Genomic DNA, 17208 nt, shown 5'->3' with positions numbered 1-17208 from the left:
CGCAAAGCTAAACTGCTAAGGAGTCCACGTCAGCTGTGGATGGTGGGGCTTCAGGTTTCTGCTATTGGCTCCAGTGAACCTAATGCTAAGCCTATACCCCCTGAAACGTGCTTGCAGCCTCCAGCACGCTTCGTACTCCTGGCTGAGAACTGGTCATTTATTGTATATTAGAATAAGAACCTAAATAAAGGTATTTACATTCCAATCTCCTCTTTCCATTCACTCATGACTAGATATCTTCAGGGCAGGTATACGATATGGCTGATCTCGCTCCACAGTTAAGTTTACTTTTGTTGTGGGAGGAGAGAAGCAGAGGGAGTTTACGTGAAACTCATACAAAGAACTGTGAGTTAGTATATTTTAAAAAAAATGCAGAAAAGTTAGTTTGTCTTGAAGGTTTAAAAAAAAACACCACAGCAAACATGGTGTATGTGTAGTCTCCAGTGATAAATTCAAAACTTGCTCTGCTTGGGTGAGTAATTTTATATTTAAGTGTCCTTAAAATTTAATATCAGAGAGGTAGCCGAGTTAGTCTGTATCTTCAAAAACAACAATAAGTCCTGTGGTGCCTTATAGACTAAGAGAGATTTTGGCACATAGGTTTTTGTGGGCAAAGACCCGCTTTGTCAGATGCATCTGACAAATGAGGCCTTTGCCCACAAAAGCTTATGCTCCAAAGTATCTCAGTCAAAAAGGTGCCGCAGGACTTCGTGTTGTTTTTGAGATTTAATGTTATATTTGCATATAAGCAGAGTTAGTTAATTATGCCATGCCATCCCAACACCATAGAGAAGGTTCGGCTTTATGTTGCACTTAAAATGGGATTTCAACTTCTGTGCTGAAAACATGGGGTAGATATTTTCATACCCAAACATAAACCAAATCTGAATTTTGATAAAATTTAAAAAAAGTCAATCAGTTTGAGTTCTGATCGATTGAAAACTGACCTGAAGTCTGCTCTGAGTCTTAAGATGTTTGGGGTCCTTCTAGCTTGAAATAAAAACAAAACTGAACATAAGGAACTTGGGAGTCTTTCCATGGTTATGCTATTTACCAAAAAACCCTAAAACCGAATCCTTACTCACTGCAATTAGTCAGTGGAAAACTTGATTTACAACAGATACTTCTATCTGATGCTGTTCACAGAAGTCTAATATTTCTTGCATCCAAACTTAGAGGCTATAACAGTGCCCACAAAATGGATGTTACTATTCCAGGGTCATTTGTGAGCGCTAGAAGCCATTCTATTAGAGGAACATCTACTGTGTTGAGAAGCTAAGTTCTTCATGAAACCATACTTCAGGTTCGGCAGCTCCATTCCTGAATTAACTCACCACTTTTAGTGAAAACAGTGATCTTTCAGAAAGCAAGTTACCATGCTGAAGATTGGCGATTTAACTGAACTGGTTGGTCAGATCAATTGTGGCACTTGTGAGCAAAATGAATGCTTTCAGAGGAGAAATGGAAGGGAGACAAGTACAGTTGCTACTCTAACAAACACTTGGCTCTTTCAGAGTAACTAGCTGTCTCAGGAGTAGGTCCTAGTCTTCAGGAAAGTAATCACAGCTGAGGAGGAGAGCCTTTCTGAAACTACTAGCTTTATAGCCCAAACAAAACCTGTATGTGCATTGTTAGCCAGTAGACCAAACATCATTTGTTTTCAGAAAATAAATAAATAAATAAATAAAATCAGCTGCGCTTTAGAATATTAAGGTTGTAGTTCAATATTGGTGGGTGGGGTGAGGGGGGGAAGACTGGCCTAGGGACACAGGAGCTAATCAGGTGACACAGACAGCGGCTGATGGGTATGGGCAGGGGTCTGCAACCGAAATAGAGGGAAGAGACATTTTTTCAAGTTCACTTACAAAAAAAACCAAAACAATACTTCAAGAGCCGCAGTGCATATGAAAATGAGATGGTCCTTAATAAATAACTCCAAATCGTACTTTGTAAGCTATAGTTTAACAACAGCACACATACAACGATTTGTACCAGTTAGAAATTTAAGTTAGTTTCACCCCTAGATTGGAGAGCAAGTGAGGACAAGAAAAACACTGCACCTGGGGACAGGCTCTTAAGCAGGAAGGAACAATGTTCACATCAACTCTCCATGCCCCCCATTCCCAGGCTGTACCCCCCTCGGGCCCCAAACCTGAACTCCATCTCCAGGTTTTACCCACTTCAGCCCTCATCCCCCAAATCTGCCCCCCTATCTCCAAGCTTTATCCCCACATCCTGCAAACCCATCCCCACATCCCCAGGCTTAATCCCTCTCAGCCTCAAACCTGTTCCGTCATCCTCAGAAGTAACCTGCCTCAGTCCCAAACTCGGCCCCTGGACCACCATCCCCAGGACTAACCCATCCACAGCACTGGCTAGAGAGCCTACACCGGGTGGCCATGTGCACCCAACAGAAGGAAGGCTGGTGTGGAGGTGTTCCGCTGGCAGGGGTTAACCATGCCACACCCACCAGAGGGGTGTGGCCACTTGGGTAGCAGGGCGAGTGAAAGGCGCTCTGGGGCTCCCTGCCCTGCTGCCACTGAAATAATGGAAATCAAATGGGGACAAGGGCAGTTGTACCTGGATGAATGGGGACTGAGGGTGCAGGTTCACATGGGGACTGGGATAAATGTGCTTGACTGAAGGAAGAGACTGTACATCAGCCAGAGTCTGGATGGGAGAGATGCCCCAACAATCCCCGCCCCATCCCCGCAAACACTGTTCCATACTTCTTCCACCCACACCCAACAACCTTCCAGGTTCAATCCTGGGCTCTTTCCAGCAAGTACTTTCCTCTGCCTTTCCCCCTCCATTACCCCAGTCTGCCTCACACTTTTGGACTGCTTCTGAGAGGCGCAGGAAACACATTCCTTTACTGTAGTTTAAATGAATTATTGCTCAAAGTTCTGTATTAATATGTATATTAAGTAACCTACTTGTCACAAAACACTTCCTGAATCTGTTTGTGTTGTAACAATACAGACATACTTTCAATTGGGTATGTTGAAATAAATTGCCAAAAATCAGTGAAATTGGTATGATTATATTGTTACATTGACAAATAAAATATGCTGATATTTAAAATCTTGTGCACAGAATTTTTAATTTTTTCATGCAGAAATCCCATGTGTATAATACAACATGGTGTTTCTAGTATCTAAGTAACACTTTTCAGTGAAGTACTGTTAGATACTTTAACTTCATTTCCTTATTTTTACAGTTTTGTTATGGCTGAACTTTAACTGACAATATTCATGTATGTAGAACTTTAAAGACTAACAAAATGATTTATTCGGTGATGAGCTTTCCTGGGACAGACCCACTTGATCTAATGAAGTGGGCCTGTCCTATGAAAGCTCATCACTGAATAAATCATTTTGTTAGTCTTTCATGTGCTACATTGCTGCTTTTTTGTTTTGTCAGAGTACAAACTAACACAGCTACTTCTCTGTTAGTGTTCATGTATGTTAATGTTCATCTGAAAAGTAAGCTAGCACAACAGGATGTAAACAAATGGCATACAAATAGTTATTCTGGTTGATACTTCATATCATATATTAAGATTCATTATGCATGTATAGCATTGCAATAGTCTGACCATTTTAAAATAGATCGTGATTCTGGAGAGTTTTGGCAATCTCTTCTTCCCATGACTTCAAAAGCAGCTCATAACCACTTTTGAAAAGCAGGCTATATTTAGAAGCTACAATTTTTCTTTAGTCACCTAACTTTAGGCACCCATGTTTGAAGGTCTTGGTCAATGTACTCAAGAACATCTATTTGTAAAAGTATAGAAAGTAAAACATTTAGAAACAGAAAATAATGTTACAGGATTACAATATTTCCTAAGGAATCAAACTCCAATTTGAAGTATATGGGCAGAACTGTCTCACAAGTTTTCCAGGAATATTACAGAAGTGTTAGTCTATTGCTATTAGATTTGTGTGCAGAAGTAACTGTTTCACCTTTGAGAGGAGCGAAGTATGAATCTTCTTGAGGATGTTATCCATTTCATAAAGCTTTGGTCCCACCAAAGGGCTGTTTGGTCCAGTCAGATGACCAATATGGTCCAATCCTAGGTAGTGAAGTATCAGAATATCCCAGTCTTCTCTTTTTAAGACATTATCCAAATGCCTGGTAACATTATCATCAACCTTGTAGATGAAAGCAAAACATTTTAGAAAACCATGTCTTCCTCTTCTACTACAAAGTAAAGAAAAATTAAATTTTTCATTTAGCGCCACATTCGAGTTCTATAGAAGTTAGTAAGACCTGAAAAGTGTTCACCAATTTTGACAATCAAGATGATTCACACAGCAAATATAAACCTATGAACCTAACAGTACGTACCTAATTTTTCAAGTCCTGGCCTACACTTTACATCTTTCAACTGAAGAGACTCCAAAACAGACAAGAACATGCGTATATATATTAAAGAAAAAAAATCCAAGAAAATAGGCTTGTCAAGCCATCGTCAGACATTTATTTTCTTTAAAAGCCAACAGTCGAGCCTCTTCACTAATATACCTTCCTTATTTCCATGTCTTTCAGCTCTAGCGCTTCCTTCCTACTGGTCACAAGGGAGTACTGTCTCCAGTATTAACTCTTTTATGCTTCTAAAGGTTTTCAGTGGAGGAGCCCAGTCCCTCCCATCCCATTCACTTCTAATGCAGTGTAAAGACTTTGCAAGTACTACTCAGTTTGACAGCCCATTTTGAGTTTTATGTGCATTCTAAGTTCCTCTCATTTCAAAAGAAAACCTGTACAGGCTTTGCACGGACTCGCCTTACGCATTTTCATATTAACACAAGTTGAGGCTGGGGGGACCTTACTTTCCTGTATTCTGCCTCTCTGCTATCCGAAAAGCTGCTGGTCAGCCCAGGGGCAAAAAGCAGGCAAAAGTGGGTGAAAGTACTAGAGCTGCTGCATCTACATTTATTACAGTTAACTATTATTTTAGGTCTGTGTTGTGCTGAGGGAAAGACCGTCATCCCCAAACCACTCCCCCAACTTAAACCCCAGACTCAGAGGCTGGAGGGGCTGGCAGGGAAATCACACTCAGGGGTTGGGGACAAATACAAACAAAAAAAAATTAGAACTGACAAATCAGCCATGTAGAACAGAAGCGAGGGGGGCAAAAGAGGGGAAGGGAGGAGGGGTGCGAAAATTACTCACTGCAAGAGTCTATGAAGTGGTTTGCCAAGGAAGACTAGGAATATGAAAGACGGAGAAGCTCTTTGTAATGCATAATTGCTTCTCTATTGATAGAGATAGCTGTTGAATGTGACAATATTAAGGAGCTGCAAATGGCTCCTTTAAGAGGCACATGCAGCTTGAGCTGCTGGAGACCCTTAACAAATCTAATCGGGACCCATGTTTGGGTCAAAACCCATAGGTTGGAAATCCCTGCCCTAGGGGTAAAATCTCAGCTTGGTTAATACAAGCATATTGTGCGTATCTTCACCACATTGAGGGAGAGCCAAACCGAGTAAGAAATGTATACTGGTCAGGGTTTTAATCCTAGCTGGATGGTATGGCTCTGGGGGGGAGGAGAGGCGTTATCGTTGTAGCCTCTTTTCTATCGTTTCCTGCAGTGGCTGGCCAAAGCGCACATGCAGCTGCAGCTCAGCATGTCCATTCTATGGCTACGTCTACACTAGAAGCATCTGTCGATAGACATTACTGTCGACGGGGTAATTGACAGAACCTCTGTCAACAGATTGCATCTAAGCACAACTTGCTCTGTTGACAGAGAGCTGCCAGACTGTACTGCCCTCTGGTGCCAGAAAGCGGAACAGCAGCTCTGCCGGGCAACCGGAAGCCCTCTGTCAACAGGTGTGTCTACACCGCACTTTTGTCAGCAGTACTCTGTCCAGAGACTGTTGTGCCTCAAATTTTTGAGGGATAATACTGTTGAGTAAAATGGGGAGTGCTGTCAAGACTTTGTCAACAGAATGCTTTAAGTGTGTAGACGCTCCCTGAGCTACGTCGATAGAGGTCCCCTTCTGTCAACAAAACTCTGTAGCGTAGACCCAGCCGACGTGAATGCTGGAGGAAGTGTGAGATTGGGAGTGGCTGATATCTTACCGCAGCAGCTCAGTGCTGAGAGGGCACCCAGGCTAGTGAATCAGAGGGCTCAGTGGTATCACTGTGGGAACCCATCACAAGGACGTACCATCCAATCAATGTATTGCCACCATAAAAAGGTAAAGATGCCTAACAATGGAATAATTCACACTGAAAACTTCACATCACATCAATGTTTCTAATGCATTCAAGGGGCCTATTATATTCCTAACAAAGTTAAGTTATGAAAAAACGATTTCCAATCCTCTTTAGAAAACACTTGGGACATCATCCACTAAATGGTCTCTCAGTTTACTGGAAGAAAGAATCTAACCTGATGTCCAAAAAATATCTTTAATAGTGGAATGTCTTCCAGTCTAACATTCAAAATACTGAAACAAGTGACTTTAAAACTTGATCACTTCCCTTCTTCCTCTGCTAAAATAATCTCATGAACCACAGGAGCGATCCAAAAACTAACACTTTCTAATGCTGTCTGAAGTACGGGATTAAAAGTTTGGCATGCTACTTCGCACTATTTCTAATTCTGGTAGTCCTTTAAGCCACTACAATGTCAAAAATGAAAGGAACACTAATTGTACAAGTCTAATTTTTAAGATGCAGACACACACCTGGCCAGGTCAGGTAAATGCATATGAGGCAGCAGACCAGTTTTCTGCTGTTACACTGCTCTAATGTCAGTTGTTGATTCGTGAGTAAGGACAGACTACATTCATGGCCCATTTTGCTGAATTTCAGGACCATACAATGTAAAATCAAATATCATTATTTCATATATTTAAACCTGAAATTGCACAGCGCTGTAATTTTAGGGGTCCTGAGCCAAAAAGGAGTTGCAAGAGGGATTGCAAGGTTATCACAGAGAATGGGGGTGCTGCTATCCTCACTACTACTGCCAGCAGTGGTGCTACAGAGTTGAAGAATGGTGGCTGCTGGCTGGGAACCTAGCTCTGAAGGAAGAGCTAATGCCAGTTGCAGTACATAAGGAAGGACAGCGTGCTTTGGTGTTGCCACGTTAACTTCGGCTCTGTTGCTGTAGGGGCATCGCCTTCAGAGCCAATAGGTACTGCTGCTCTCCAGCCATCCAGCTTTGAAGTCAGCACAGAAATTATGGTGGCAACGTCCCAAACCCACTTTAAAAAAAAAAAAACCTTCGCAACCCCCCTGCAGCTCTCTTTTGGGTCAGGACCCCCAATTTGAGGAAGGCTCCTCTCCCCCATGAAACTCATACAACACAGGGTAAAAAGCATATAAAAGATTTAATGAGGGAAATCATATTTTACAGACCATTATATGGTTTTTCCATGGCTATGAATTTGGTAGGGTCCGCATCATGAGAAATCAAACCTTCAACACTGTTTCTAGTACCTCAGTCTACAACACTTTTGCCTCTAGTCCCAGACTTCCGATCATGAAATCCTCCAGTCCCTGACATTGTAATCTCATCCTTTATAACAAAACGGAGAGTTCAGCACAAACAGGATTATGTAGAAAGAACAAATCATTGCAGTGTCCTGCTTGCATCTGTATGTTACCCCATGTAGGGAGCAACAGGCCACTGCAATGGCTCACAGGGGCACAAAAGGGCATTTTGTTTAAAAAGTTGTTTCTCCCAAGGCTTCTGCACTGAAATGTACAAACAGATCTTTCCATATTGGATTGTACTCCGGGAAATGTGACAGGACTGAAAACACATGTGGCTTTATTTAAAATTCCACAGAATAAGTTAGTGTCCCATCAGCACAAATTTTTGTGGATAACTCATATGACTATTAGAAGAGTTAATCACGGTGTTCCTGCACATAAATGGACAAAAAAAAATGGCATATGCTTAATCTTTTCAAATTAAGTAGCCCTGGAATAACAAACAGGATTTTCAAAAACAGCATGTTGTTCAATAAGGAATTTCTCCTGTCATCCTATTATTATAGCATCAAAATCCACAAGCACAGCAAAGTCTCTCATTTCATACTGTAAATACTTTGAAAACTGGACTGAGATATGCTAGTTTTAAAATTAGTAGATGATGTCTTGCATATTCCACAACAATATCAGGGATACATTTGTGCGCTCAATATCTAATTTGACTTTGTGAATGATTCTTACCTCAGTATAATCAGACACAAAAAATGAGGTAGTCCCATCATATTCCACAAAGTGCTTTGGAAACAGTTTAATCCAAGTGTCATCACCATAAAAGATTATTCTTTTCCCAGCTGCTTTTGCCTGCCATATAAGGTTGTCTTCCAAGAGTGCAGGAGAATTAAGGTTCATGATAATATCGATGAAGCCAGGTATGCTACCAGTCATCAAAGCCTAGAGAAAGACAGATAAATAAATGAACAAATAAGGTACACAAACAGAAGCTAACGATGTATTTGATGGTGGCGTGAAAAAAACAATGAGGTAAAATTAAACCAGGTCTGGTGAGAGCAGGAGATGAGGCTTACTCCATCAAAGCCTAATAAATGAATTAACACATGAATTGCCATACTAGAAGGTATCAAGTCCAATACCCTGTCTATGACTGTGACCACAGGGTCATAGAAGGAGCTGTACTGAGAATGCTCGTTCAGAGCAAAATGGAAAGAACAGGGCAGAAAGTCCCCAACACTGGGGGACGGGGGACAGTCTATAATTAGGTTTCCCCAAGTCAATAAACACAAACCTTTTGTGATGCCTTGCTGGTCACCAAAAAGCCAAAACACAGCTCAATTTTAGCAATGCAAACTTCAGCGCCCACCCAGACACAATTTAAATAGTCATCATCCGTAAAGTCCTATCAGTCCCAAGAGACCCACTAGCTCAAAGAATATTACACATCTTACCCAAACACACAAGAAGAGCCAAGCCTTTTTAACTAAAGCTGGGATTTATTAATAAAAGAGACAAAATTCTAAGGTTAAATATCATCATGTATACAAATGATATGAAGTTGTTTGGTCAGTTTCTTAGCAGAGATGGGGAGGCCACTGATTTCAAAAAGGCTTTTGCAAATCAATCTAAAAGATTACATTTCAAAATTCTACCATGAAAGTTGCAGAGTTAATCCAGCGCAGACCTGGTGAACTCAGCCTTATGGGTTTATGCAAAAACTTTGACGGGGAAAGTCTGGCTGAGATAGCAAGGATCAGGTCCAAAACTTCATTTTTAGCTTGAAGCTCAGTGTACAAACCTCTTGGCAGCAAATGATCACAGCAGGCCTTCCTCATATGAAGAAAAGCTCATGTCTACTGTTGCTGTGAAGCTAATCTTCATTTTCTAGGCATACACCAGAAATAATGTGGCAAGAGTAGGCCCCACTCAGTCACTCTTTAAGGCATTATGATCATTTGCTCGCATGCCTACTGATCCTTCCTGTGCAAATCACCTTTCACTTAAATCCAGTGAAAGCAGGATAGAAAAAGACATGCACACTTGCACCCACAGAAGACCTAAAATCTGATGGTTGGACAGCATCAGACACCTATCTCTAGCAGGCATTCTAACTGTAATAAACCAGGTTTGATTGAGGACAGAACATAACGGAGGCCTGTACATATTCTGCGGCCTCTGTACTGGTTGAACAGCATGTGAATTACTAGCTAGCTCTCTACACGTCTAGAAGGTATAAGTTTTTTTCATTTTTAATTCAACGTTGGATTCTGGAGAACAATAAAAACCTCAAATCCACAACTGCCATGGAATTTTGAGAACAGGAATTTCAATAACCCAGCTGGGAAAGCAACTTCAGAAGTCAGATCTCTTTTCACGTAATATTTATTCGGTTTAATTTCAGCATTTGTTCTTTGAAACAAAGCTTCTACACACAGTATACATTCCAATCATGCATCCAAAGTATTAGAGAGACATTTTAAAGTCTTATTATTCAAAAAGTAATATTGGTTTCAAAAGCCAGTTATGGTTGCTAAGTGACTACAGAGTATTTTCTCACCAGATCATTTACACAATCTAATCACTAAAAGCAAAGAAATGAATAGCGAAGTACAGAAACCTTTCACAGCCCACAAACACATTTTTATCTAACACAAAGAAATGTTTGAACTCCAACTTAGAGATTTCAACATCTCAATTTCAGCATCTTTTAAAAGATACTGTTCGGACAACATGTTTTTACTTATGTTTAACCATGTTTTTCATTAAATACTAACAATACTCAAAACAATGTCCAGAAAGTTTAAAAGAAGTTAGCATGACTGATCCTGTGTGCCCCTCAATACCAACCGTTAAATGGCAGACCATACTTTAACTCATATCAGCCCTGACATATATTGCCCCAACACTTGGACACCATAAGCTGCATTTAAAAGGTGTTATGTGACGTTCCATATGCGACCTGGTGACAATGAAAGCTCATTACTTAATAAATAAAATTGTTAGCATTAAGGTGCTACTGGACTGCTTGCTTTGTTTCGTGAAGCTACAGACTAACACGGCTACATCTCTGAAACCCAAAATCATAGGGTGGTATATGTACAAAACACACAGTCAGAGTCTGAGATGTGCAATGAAAATATGTTCCTAAAATGTATTTGGCAGGAAGCCTGTGAGCTCAGCCTGCTCAAGCAATGCATATCTATCTAATCAATGTAACCGCAGGCACAGGACTGCGAATGCACATCTACATACAAAAGGTAAACTCAGCCACCAAGCTAAGCAAGGAGAGAGGACTGCTTAATGGACAGGATAGCACCACAGGACAGAATCTGTACCTCAGGAAAAAATAATTGTTTCAAACAGAGACAATTGACTAATACAAGGGGGAACAGAGACATTTTAATTTTCTGCCACTGACTTTGGGTTCATTGTCCTGTGAGCTTAAAAAAGGTGGAATTACTTGGCTTGGAGGGGAAGAATAACGAGAGACTGACCCAGACTTTAAAGTGAGAAGGGGCCACCACAAATAATCTCGTCTGACACCTTGCAAAACACAGGCCACCAAATGTCACCGATTCCTGTAATCAACCCCTCTCTGAGTTTCTCAAGTTCTCAAACCATGATTTAAAGATGTGAAGTTCCACGGAATCGATCATTAATTCTAGTTCAAAGCAGCAAATGAGCCATTTTCCAAGTTGCAGAGGAAGGCAAAAAACAAACAAACAGTCTCTGCAAATCTGCACTGAGATAAAATTCTTTCCTCATCCCAAATATGGTTATCAGATAGACCCTGAATCAGGGTCTCGTGCCTAGGAAAGAATTCTCACATGGAAGTTAGAGCCCTCCCACTTCCACCTCCAAGGGGTGGAGATATTTTTCAATGTTCATCAAGGGTGGGGTGTAGGCCACTGTAGATACTTCATCCTATCATCCCTTCCGTAAACACATCAAGTTCAGTCTGGAAACCGAGCTGGATTTTTTTGCACACACTACTTCTCTTAGAAAACTATTGCAGAATCACTCCTCTGATGACCGGAAAAGTTCATCTAATTTAAAGCCTCAACTTAAGATGTCCAGTTTAAGCTATTTGTACCAGCACCAACAGTGGCCCTTCACTTAAATAATTGTGCTTCTTCACTAGTATTTATGAATATCATATCCCCCACCCTCAGCTTTCATCCTGTAACACACATAAGCCTCTTAAGTCTCCTCAGATAACATAGGCTCTCCATTCCTCTAATCATCCCTTCTCTGTATCTGCTCCAGTTTAAATTCCTCTTTCTGAAACATGGGAGAGCAGAACCTTTCCACACGAGGTTTCACCGATGCCTTGTATATTTGTAATAATACTTACTTATCTCTACTGGAAAAACCTTGCCTGATGATTACATTAGCCTTTTTAACAGGTGTACCACATTGGCAGCTCATATTTTTCCTGTGATTGACCATACACCCAGATCTTTCACTTAAGAACATAAGAATGGCCATACTGGGTCAGACCAAAGGTCCAGCCAGCCCAGTATCCTGTGTGTCAACAGTGGCCAATACCAGGTGCCCCAGAGGGAGTGGACTGTACAGGGGACGATCAAGCAATCTCTCTCCTGTCATCCATCTCCAGCTTCTTACAGACAGAGGCTAGGGACACCATTCCTTACCCATCCTGGCTAACAGCCACTGATGGACCTAACCTGCATGAATTTATCTAGCTCTTTTTTAAACCCTGTTATAGTCCTAGCCTTCACTGCCTCCTCTGGCAAGGAGTTCCACAGGTGTGAAGAACTTCCTTTCATTTGTCTTAAACCTTCTGCCCATTAATTTCGTTTGGTGTCCTCCAGTTCTGATATTATGGGAACAAGTAATTTTTCCTTGTTCACTTTCTCCACACCACTCAGTTTTATACACCTCTAACATATCCCCCACTTAGTCTCCTCTTTTTCTAAAATGGAAGTCCTAGTCCTAGTCTCTAATCTCTCTTCATACGGGTTCCTTCCTAACCCCCTAATCACTTTAGTTGCCTGTTTTTGAGCCTTTTCTAATGCTAATATATCTTCTGTTGCTGCTAATGTCACCTGCTTAAACGCCAGGAAAAATTCTTCTTGTTAGTCCCTAATGCATGACTTCGCACTATTAAATATCATCCCATTTTTATTACTCCAGTTTTCAAGATGATTCAAGTCTTTTTGTGTAATATTCCAGTACTCTCTCTTACTGGCAATGCCTTCCAACTTTGCATCATGAAGAAACTCTAAGAGCATACTGCCACTTTTTGTGCCCAGGACACTAATTAAATTAAATAAGATTGGTCTGGAGACTGATCACTGAATAATTCTACTAGTAGCCTCCCTCCAGCCTTACTGTTCATCTTTCAGCATAGAATAATAGAACCACGTGGTCCTTTCTAACAACAAGAGTCATCTAATCTAACCTCCTGCTAAGATGCAGAATTTGTCTAAACCAGCATAACTGAAATCCAGATAGATTAGATCTACTGCATTTCTTCTGTCTAGAGAGAGTTATCTTTTCAAAGAAAGATCAGGTTGCTCTAGCAGGATCAACCTCTTGTGAAACTATGCTGTATATCTCAATCATCATTTACCTCTATGCCCTTAACAATGCCTTCTTTCAAAACTTCTAAGACCTTAGGCAAAATTGATGGGCTTCATATGCAATCCTTGCTAGTGTGCTTGGATGGAGATTACCTGGGTCCCCAATTTGGGCCCAATAAATGGTCTGAGCTTGGTTTCCAACTAGGATGTGGTAATTACCATTAGCCATCCCTGCCAAATGTCACCAACCTCCACATTACTCATATTAAAAACTCAGGTATAGTTTTCATTTAGGGGTTGGGCCATACCACATGGGTTCATCTTTACCTTGATTTTCAGTGGTTCGAAGTCCCACATCTTTCCTTGTTTTATTTTTATTTATATAACTAAAGAACTTTTTGCTATTTAATTGCCTTTGGAAGGTCCAAATCTACTTGGTTTTAGCAGTTATTTTCCCCCTACACTTTCTGATCTCTAAAATATAACATTCCATTCTCAACCAGCCTTTAAAATTCTTCTAAACTTTTTGCTTGCTCTTAGTAACTTGTCTGACATGCTTGTTTGTCCAGTGTGACTGTAACCTTTCCCTGTATTTTCCCCCCTTGCTTGTGATCCAGGCAGATCTATTGTTGGGAGATACTGAGAGTTAAGTAGTGAACAAATATTCACAATTTGATTTTAGTGCTCTGAAACTCAGCTGGACCAATTTTCTACTAAAATGTTGCAAAAACATCTTAGAGTAAATCTGGATTTTAAGTTTTCCCACCCAAAGCTTATCAGATGGGAATAGAAGAGGCTTATAAAATGGAAGCCGTTGGCAAACAACTATACAGAGGCTACTACCCATGTGGTACCCATTGTTACTTTCCCTTCCATTCCTTCTCTTCATCTTCTTAACTGCCCTCTTCATCTTCTTAACTGCCCTCTGCCTTCTTTCATGGCTTGCTGATGCCCACGTTCTTCTGTCAACGTTACACAAAAAATAGTTCTTATACTGATGCTGCAGCAAGAGTGGTGTTAAGCTTATTGAGTCAAACTGTGCAATATCTCTACATTCTCAATCTTAAAAATAGAAAGGAGAATGGCTCCAAAGCACCAAGCCTCTTCTTCCATCAATTAAGGTTGCAATTACAGTATTCCAGCTATTGCTATAAGAAATGAAAAGATGCACTTCTTTCCATTCTCAACTCTTGGAACACTAGGTGTCATGCTGACTTGGATCCCTTGCTGGGTAGGGCACAATGATACTTGAAAGCAACTAGGATCACTGATTAAGAAACACCACCACCACATTAAGATAAACAATCCCATTTTGGTTACCTTAATTCGAGGCATGGTAACAGTGGGAGGCTTTGCTTCAGCTATGAAACTGTGGCATGGTCCTTTTTCAACAAGCTGCGAAGTGTAGGGCATGAACTGTTTACCCTTTGAGCCAAACACAAAATCATCTCTCAAAGCATCTATCAACACGATAACAACTTTTTTGAAAAGCGGTGATGGAATCTTGGTCCAATTAGAAGACACTCCTGAAAAAAACAAAAAAAAAAAAAAGTGTGGAGCATCAGTTCAAGTTAAGGATCCACAGCAAAAGTGATCAGAACATCACCAACTTCAAGAAAGACTTCTTCAACAGTTTTAATTACCACTGTCAGGAATTTAAACTTAGAAAGTCAGCCCATGTTGCCAATATTTGACATACTAGTCCAGTCTCAGTATTTGACTGTGTGTGTTCTGATTTTGCTTATAAAACAACACAACCATACTGTTTTGAATCACCTGCATGGAATCTGTGTCTACCCCATCAATGTTAGCTTGTGCGAGAGAATTTTCACGAAATCACAACTCAGTCCATACATTTTTTATCTGACAGATTCCAGAAACACAATTCCTCACCTCTGACCTGCAGCGTTGCCCTTCAGTGATGGGAAGTGCTAAATGAAGTGAACAGAAATTGGGTAAAATGGTTTGTGAGCCCTCTACTGGCAACCACTACACTGTCTGTTTTAGAAGCCAGCTAACTGTTTGCATATTTAGCTTCCATGTTGTGTACATTTAGAAAATATGGGTATTTGGAATCCCATTGTGCCCATGCTTTTATGTATTGTTAGAGAATGAACAAAACACACCAGCTCACTTGCACTAAGTAGGGTTTCAACTGAAAGAAGTAATAATTACGCTATCTTGCTCTTTTCAAGCAGGGAAAGTATAACAAGGGTAGTGCAGATGTACAGAAGCAAGCATTTGTGACAGCAGCCCTACTTCCACCTGCCATTGGGGAATTAGCAGTCCAGTCTCATTCCAAAGTGGCATGGGGAGATAATAGGCCAGTCCTATCCCCTGGGCAATAAGGGGGTTGATGGAATGTGGGAGGGGTCTCATTGATGGCTGGACCAGAACAGTCACTAGACCCCAGCTCGCTTCAGACCAAGCTACTATCGCTACATGTTGTCCAGCTGATAGGGCATCAGTCAAATTAAACCTTATAGGGTCACCCACCTCATTGCCAGTGCCTCAACTTCTGCAGACTATATTCTCCCCCATGAGCCATTTAACTAAACTAGTCTTCACACACTTAGGCACTGGATCTTGCTTTCCAGTGCAAAGCAAACTTTTAATACCAAATTCTAACATCCTGTAAAAGGCTTTAATACAAGCATAACGTCTCTAGTCCGGCACTCTCAGGACTGACTGGTGCTGAACAAAAGAAGTTGCTGGACCACAGGAGGTCAATACTGTCCAGCAGCATTACCAATACTTTCACTGCTTACTGGGCTCTTAGAAGACATTTAGGGGTAGATTACAGTTAAATAACAGCACAGAACACAAAGAACCAGGAATGGTGGATGGAAACAAACTTTATGGGACCTTGGGAAACTTGGCCACACCCACCATGATAAGCAGTCATGTGATAAACTAAAATCATGACAGATTACGCATGTTGCTATACCAGAGAGTGCTGGACTAGAGAGATTCAACTTTTAACGGAATTGCTGTTAATGAAAACAGTATAAATGGAACTGTTATAATAAAAGGTACAGGGGCCATGGCAGAGCAATGTAGGCTGTGACAGGAGAAAATTAATAGCTCCAATAAACATGGATACGATCCATGCAAAAACAACAAAAGTCCAAGTAGCAAGGACAGACACGGCACGTGCACAAGCTAATGATGCAGCTCTGGATTTTCTTGCTTTGGACAATTAGATTCGACAAGGTCTGTTCAGATGGACAAGTGAACAAAGGACTGGCAAGGCAGGGGGTTGGGGTAACCCCAGAAGGAGAGGAGGTGCACCCCTGTTCTCCAGTCTGTAGAGAGGCACTGGGTGATCGCCCAGCTGGGCCAAGGAGTGAGGAGCAGGCTACAACTCCAGGGACTGGAGCGGGGCGGTTTCCTGGTGGAAGATGGAGAAGGGCAGAATGGACTGGGGGGAGAGACAGGCTCCAGTTCCCCAGATCAGCCAGAGGCGCAAGGGTGGCTACCCGGGTTGGGCAGAAGGATCGGGGCGGGCAGGGTGAAGAAGGACCAGGGGCAGTTACTGGGCCAGGCTCGGCACAGAGAAGGGAGAGGGAGCCGGGCCGGGCCTGGCAGGGGAGCGGGTTACCTGGGGCGGGCGGGGCGAGGCGAGGCGAGGCCAGGTCAGGCCCGGAGGAGGCGGAGGGCTGGTTCCCGGATCGGACGGGGGGAAGGGGGAACAGGGCCGGGCCGGGCGGCGGGGAACAGCCGGTTACCTGGGCCGGGCGGGGCCGGCTCGGCGGGCGGGACCCCGCGGGCCTCTCTCCGCGGCAGGGAGCGCACGGGCACGGGGAAGAAGCCCCGCAGGAACAGCCCCACGCCCAGCGCCTGCAGCAGGACACAGCCGGCAGCGAACACCCCTGAGCGTATTCGCATCTCGGCTCCGGGGGGGGGACCCTGGGCCAGCGCCTCCGAGCCCGTCCGGCTCAGGTGCAGGGGCGGGGCAGGTTCAACGCCGCCCAATCAGCTACCAAGACTCTGACTTTCCGGCCAGGCGATTGGCTAGTGACTAACCAACCAGCAGCCTGCAGCTGCGGAACGCACCGAACCTCACCGCCAAACCGGCCTGAGACAGGAAGAGTCACCCAGGAAACTACAACTCCCAGAAACCCCTTCCACAGGGCACCGATCTATGGTGCGGCCCAGGGATCAATCCGCGTTGTGCTTCCCCCTCTCTTCCAGGGAC

At 42.4% G+C, this 17208-nt stretch overlaps 1 protein-coding gene across 5 annotated transcripts in view; it reads right to left on the bottom strand.

The window, feature by feature from the left end:
* Window positions 1-16957, bottom strand: part of PIGG (phosphatidylinositol glycan anchor biosynthesis class G (EMM blood group)) — a 101117-nt gene extending 84160 nt beyond the window's left edge. For 4 of the 5 annotated variants that reach the window (XM_074994570.1, XM_074994571.1, XM_074994573.1 and 1 more), the window contains exons 1-4: window positions 16739-16957; window positions 14331-14536; window positions 8194-8403; window positions 3966-4154 (exon numbers count right to left, since the gene is read on the bottom strand). In XM_074994570.1, the coding sequence (XP_074850671.1) occupies window positions 3966-4154; window positions 8194-8403; window positions 14331-14536; window positions 16739-16898 (765 nt within the window). In that variant the 5' untranslated portion in view covers window positions 16899-16957. The other variant, XM_074994572.1, reaches the window with a different exon arrangement.
* Window positions 16958-17208: the final 251 nt, after the last annotated feature.

This window comes from Carettochelys insculpta, chromosome 5, assembly GCF_033958435.1.
Source record: "Carettochelys insculpta isolate YL-2023 chromosome 5, ASM3395843v1, whole genome shotgun sequence".
NCBI classification, from domain to species: domain Eukaryota; kingdom Metazoa; phylum Chordata; order Testudines; family Carettochelyidae; genus Carettochelys; species Carettochelys insculpta.
The sequence above is the reverse complement of the archived record's forward strand: the minus strand, read 5'-3'. Positions and strand labels throughout refer to the sequence as shown.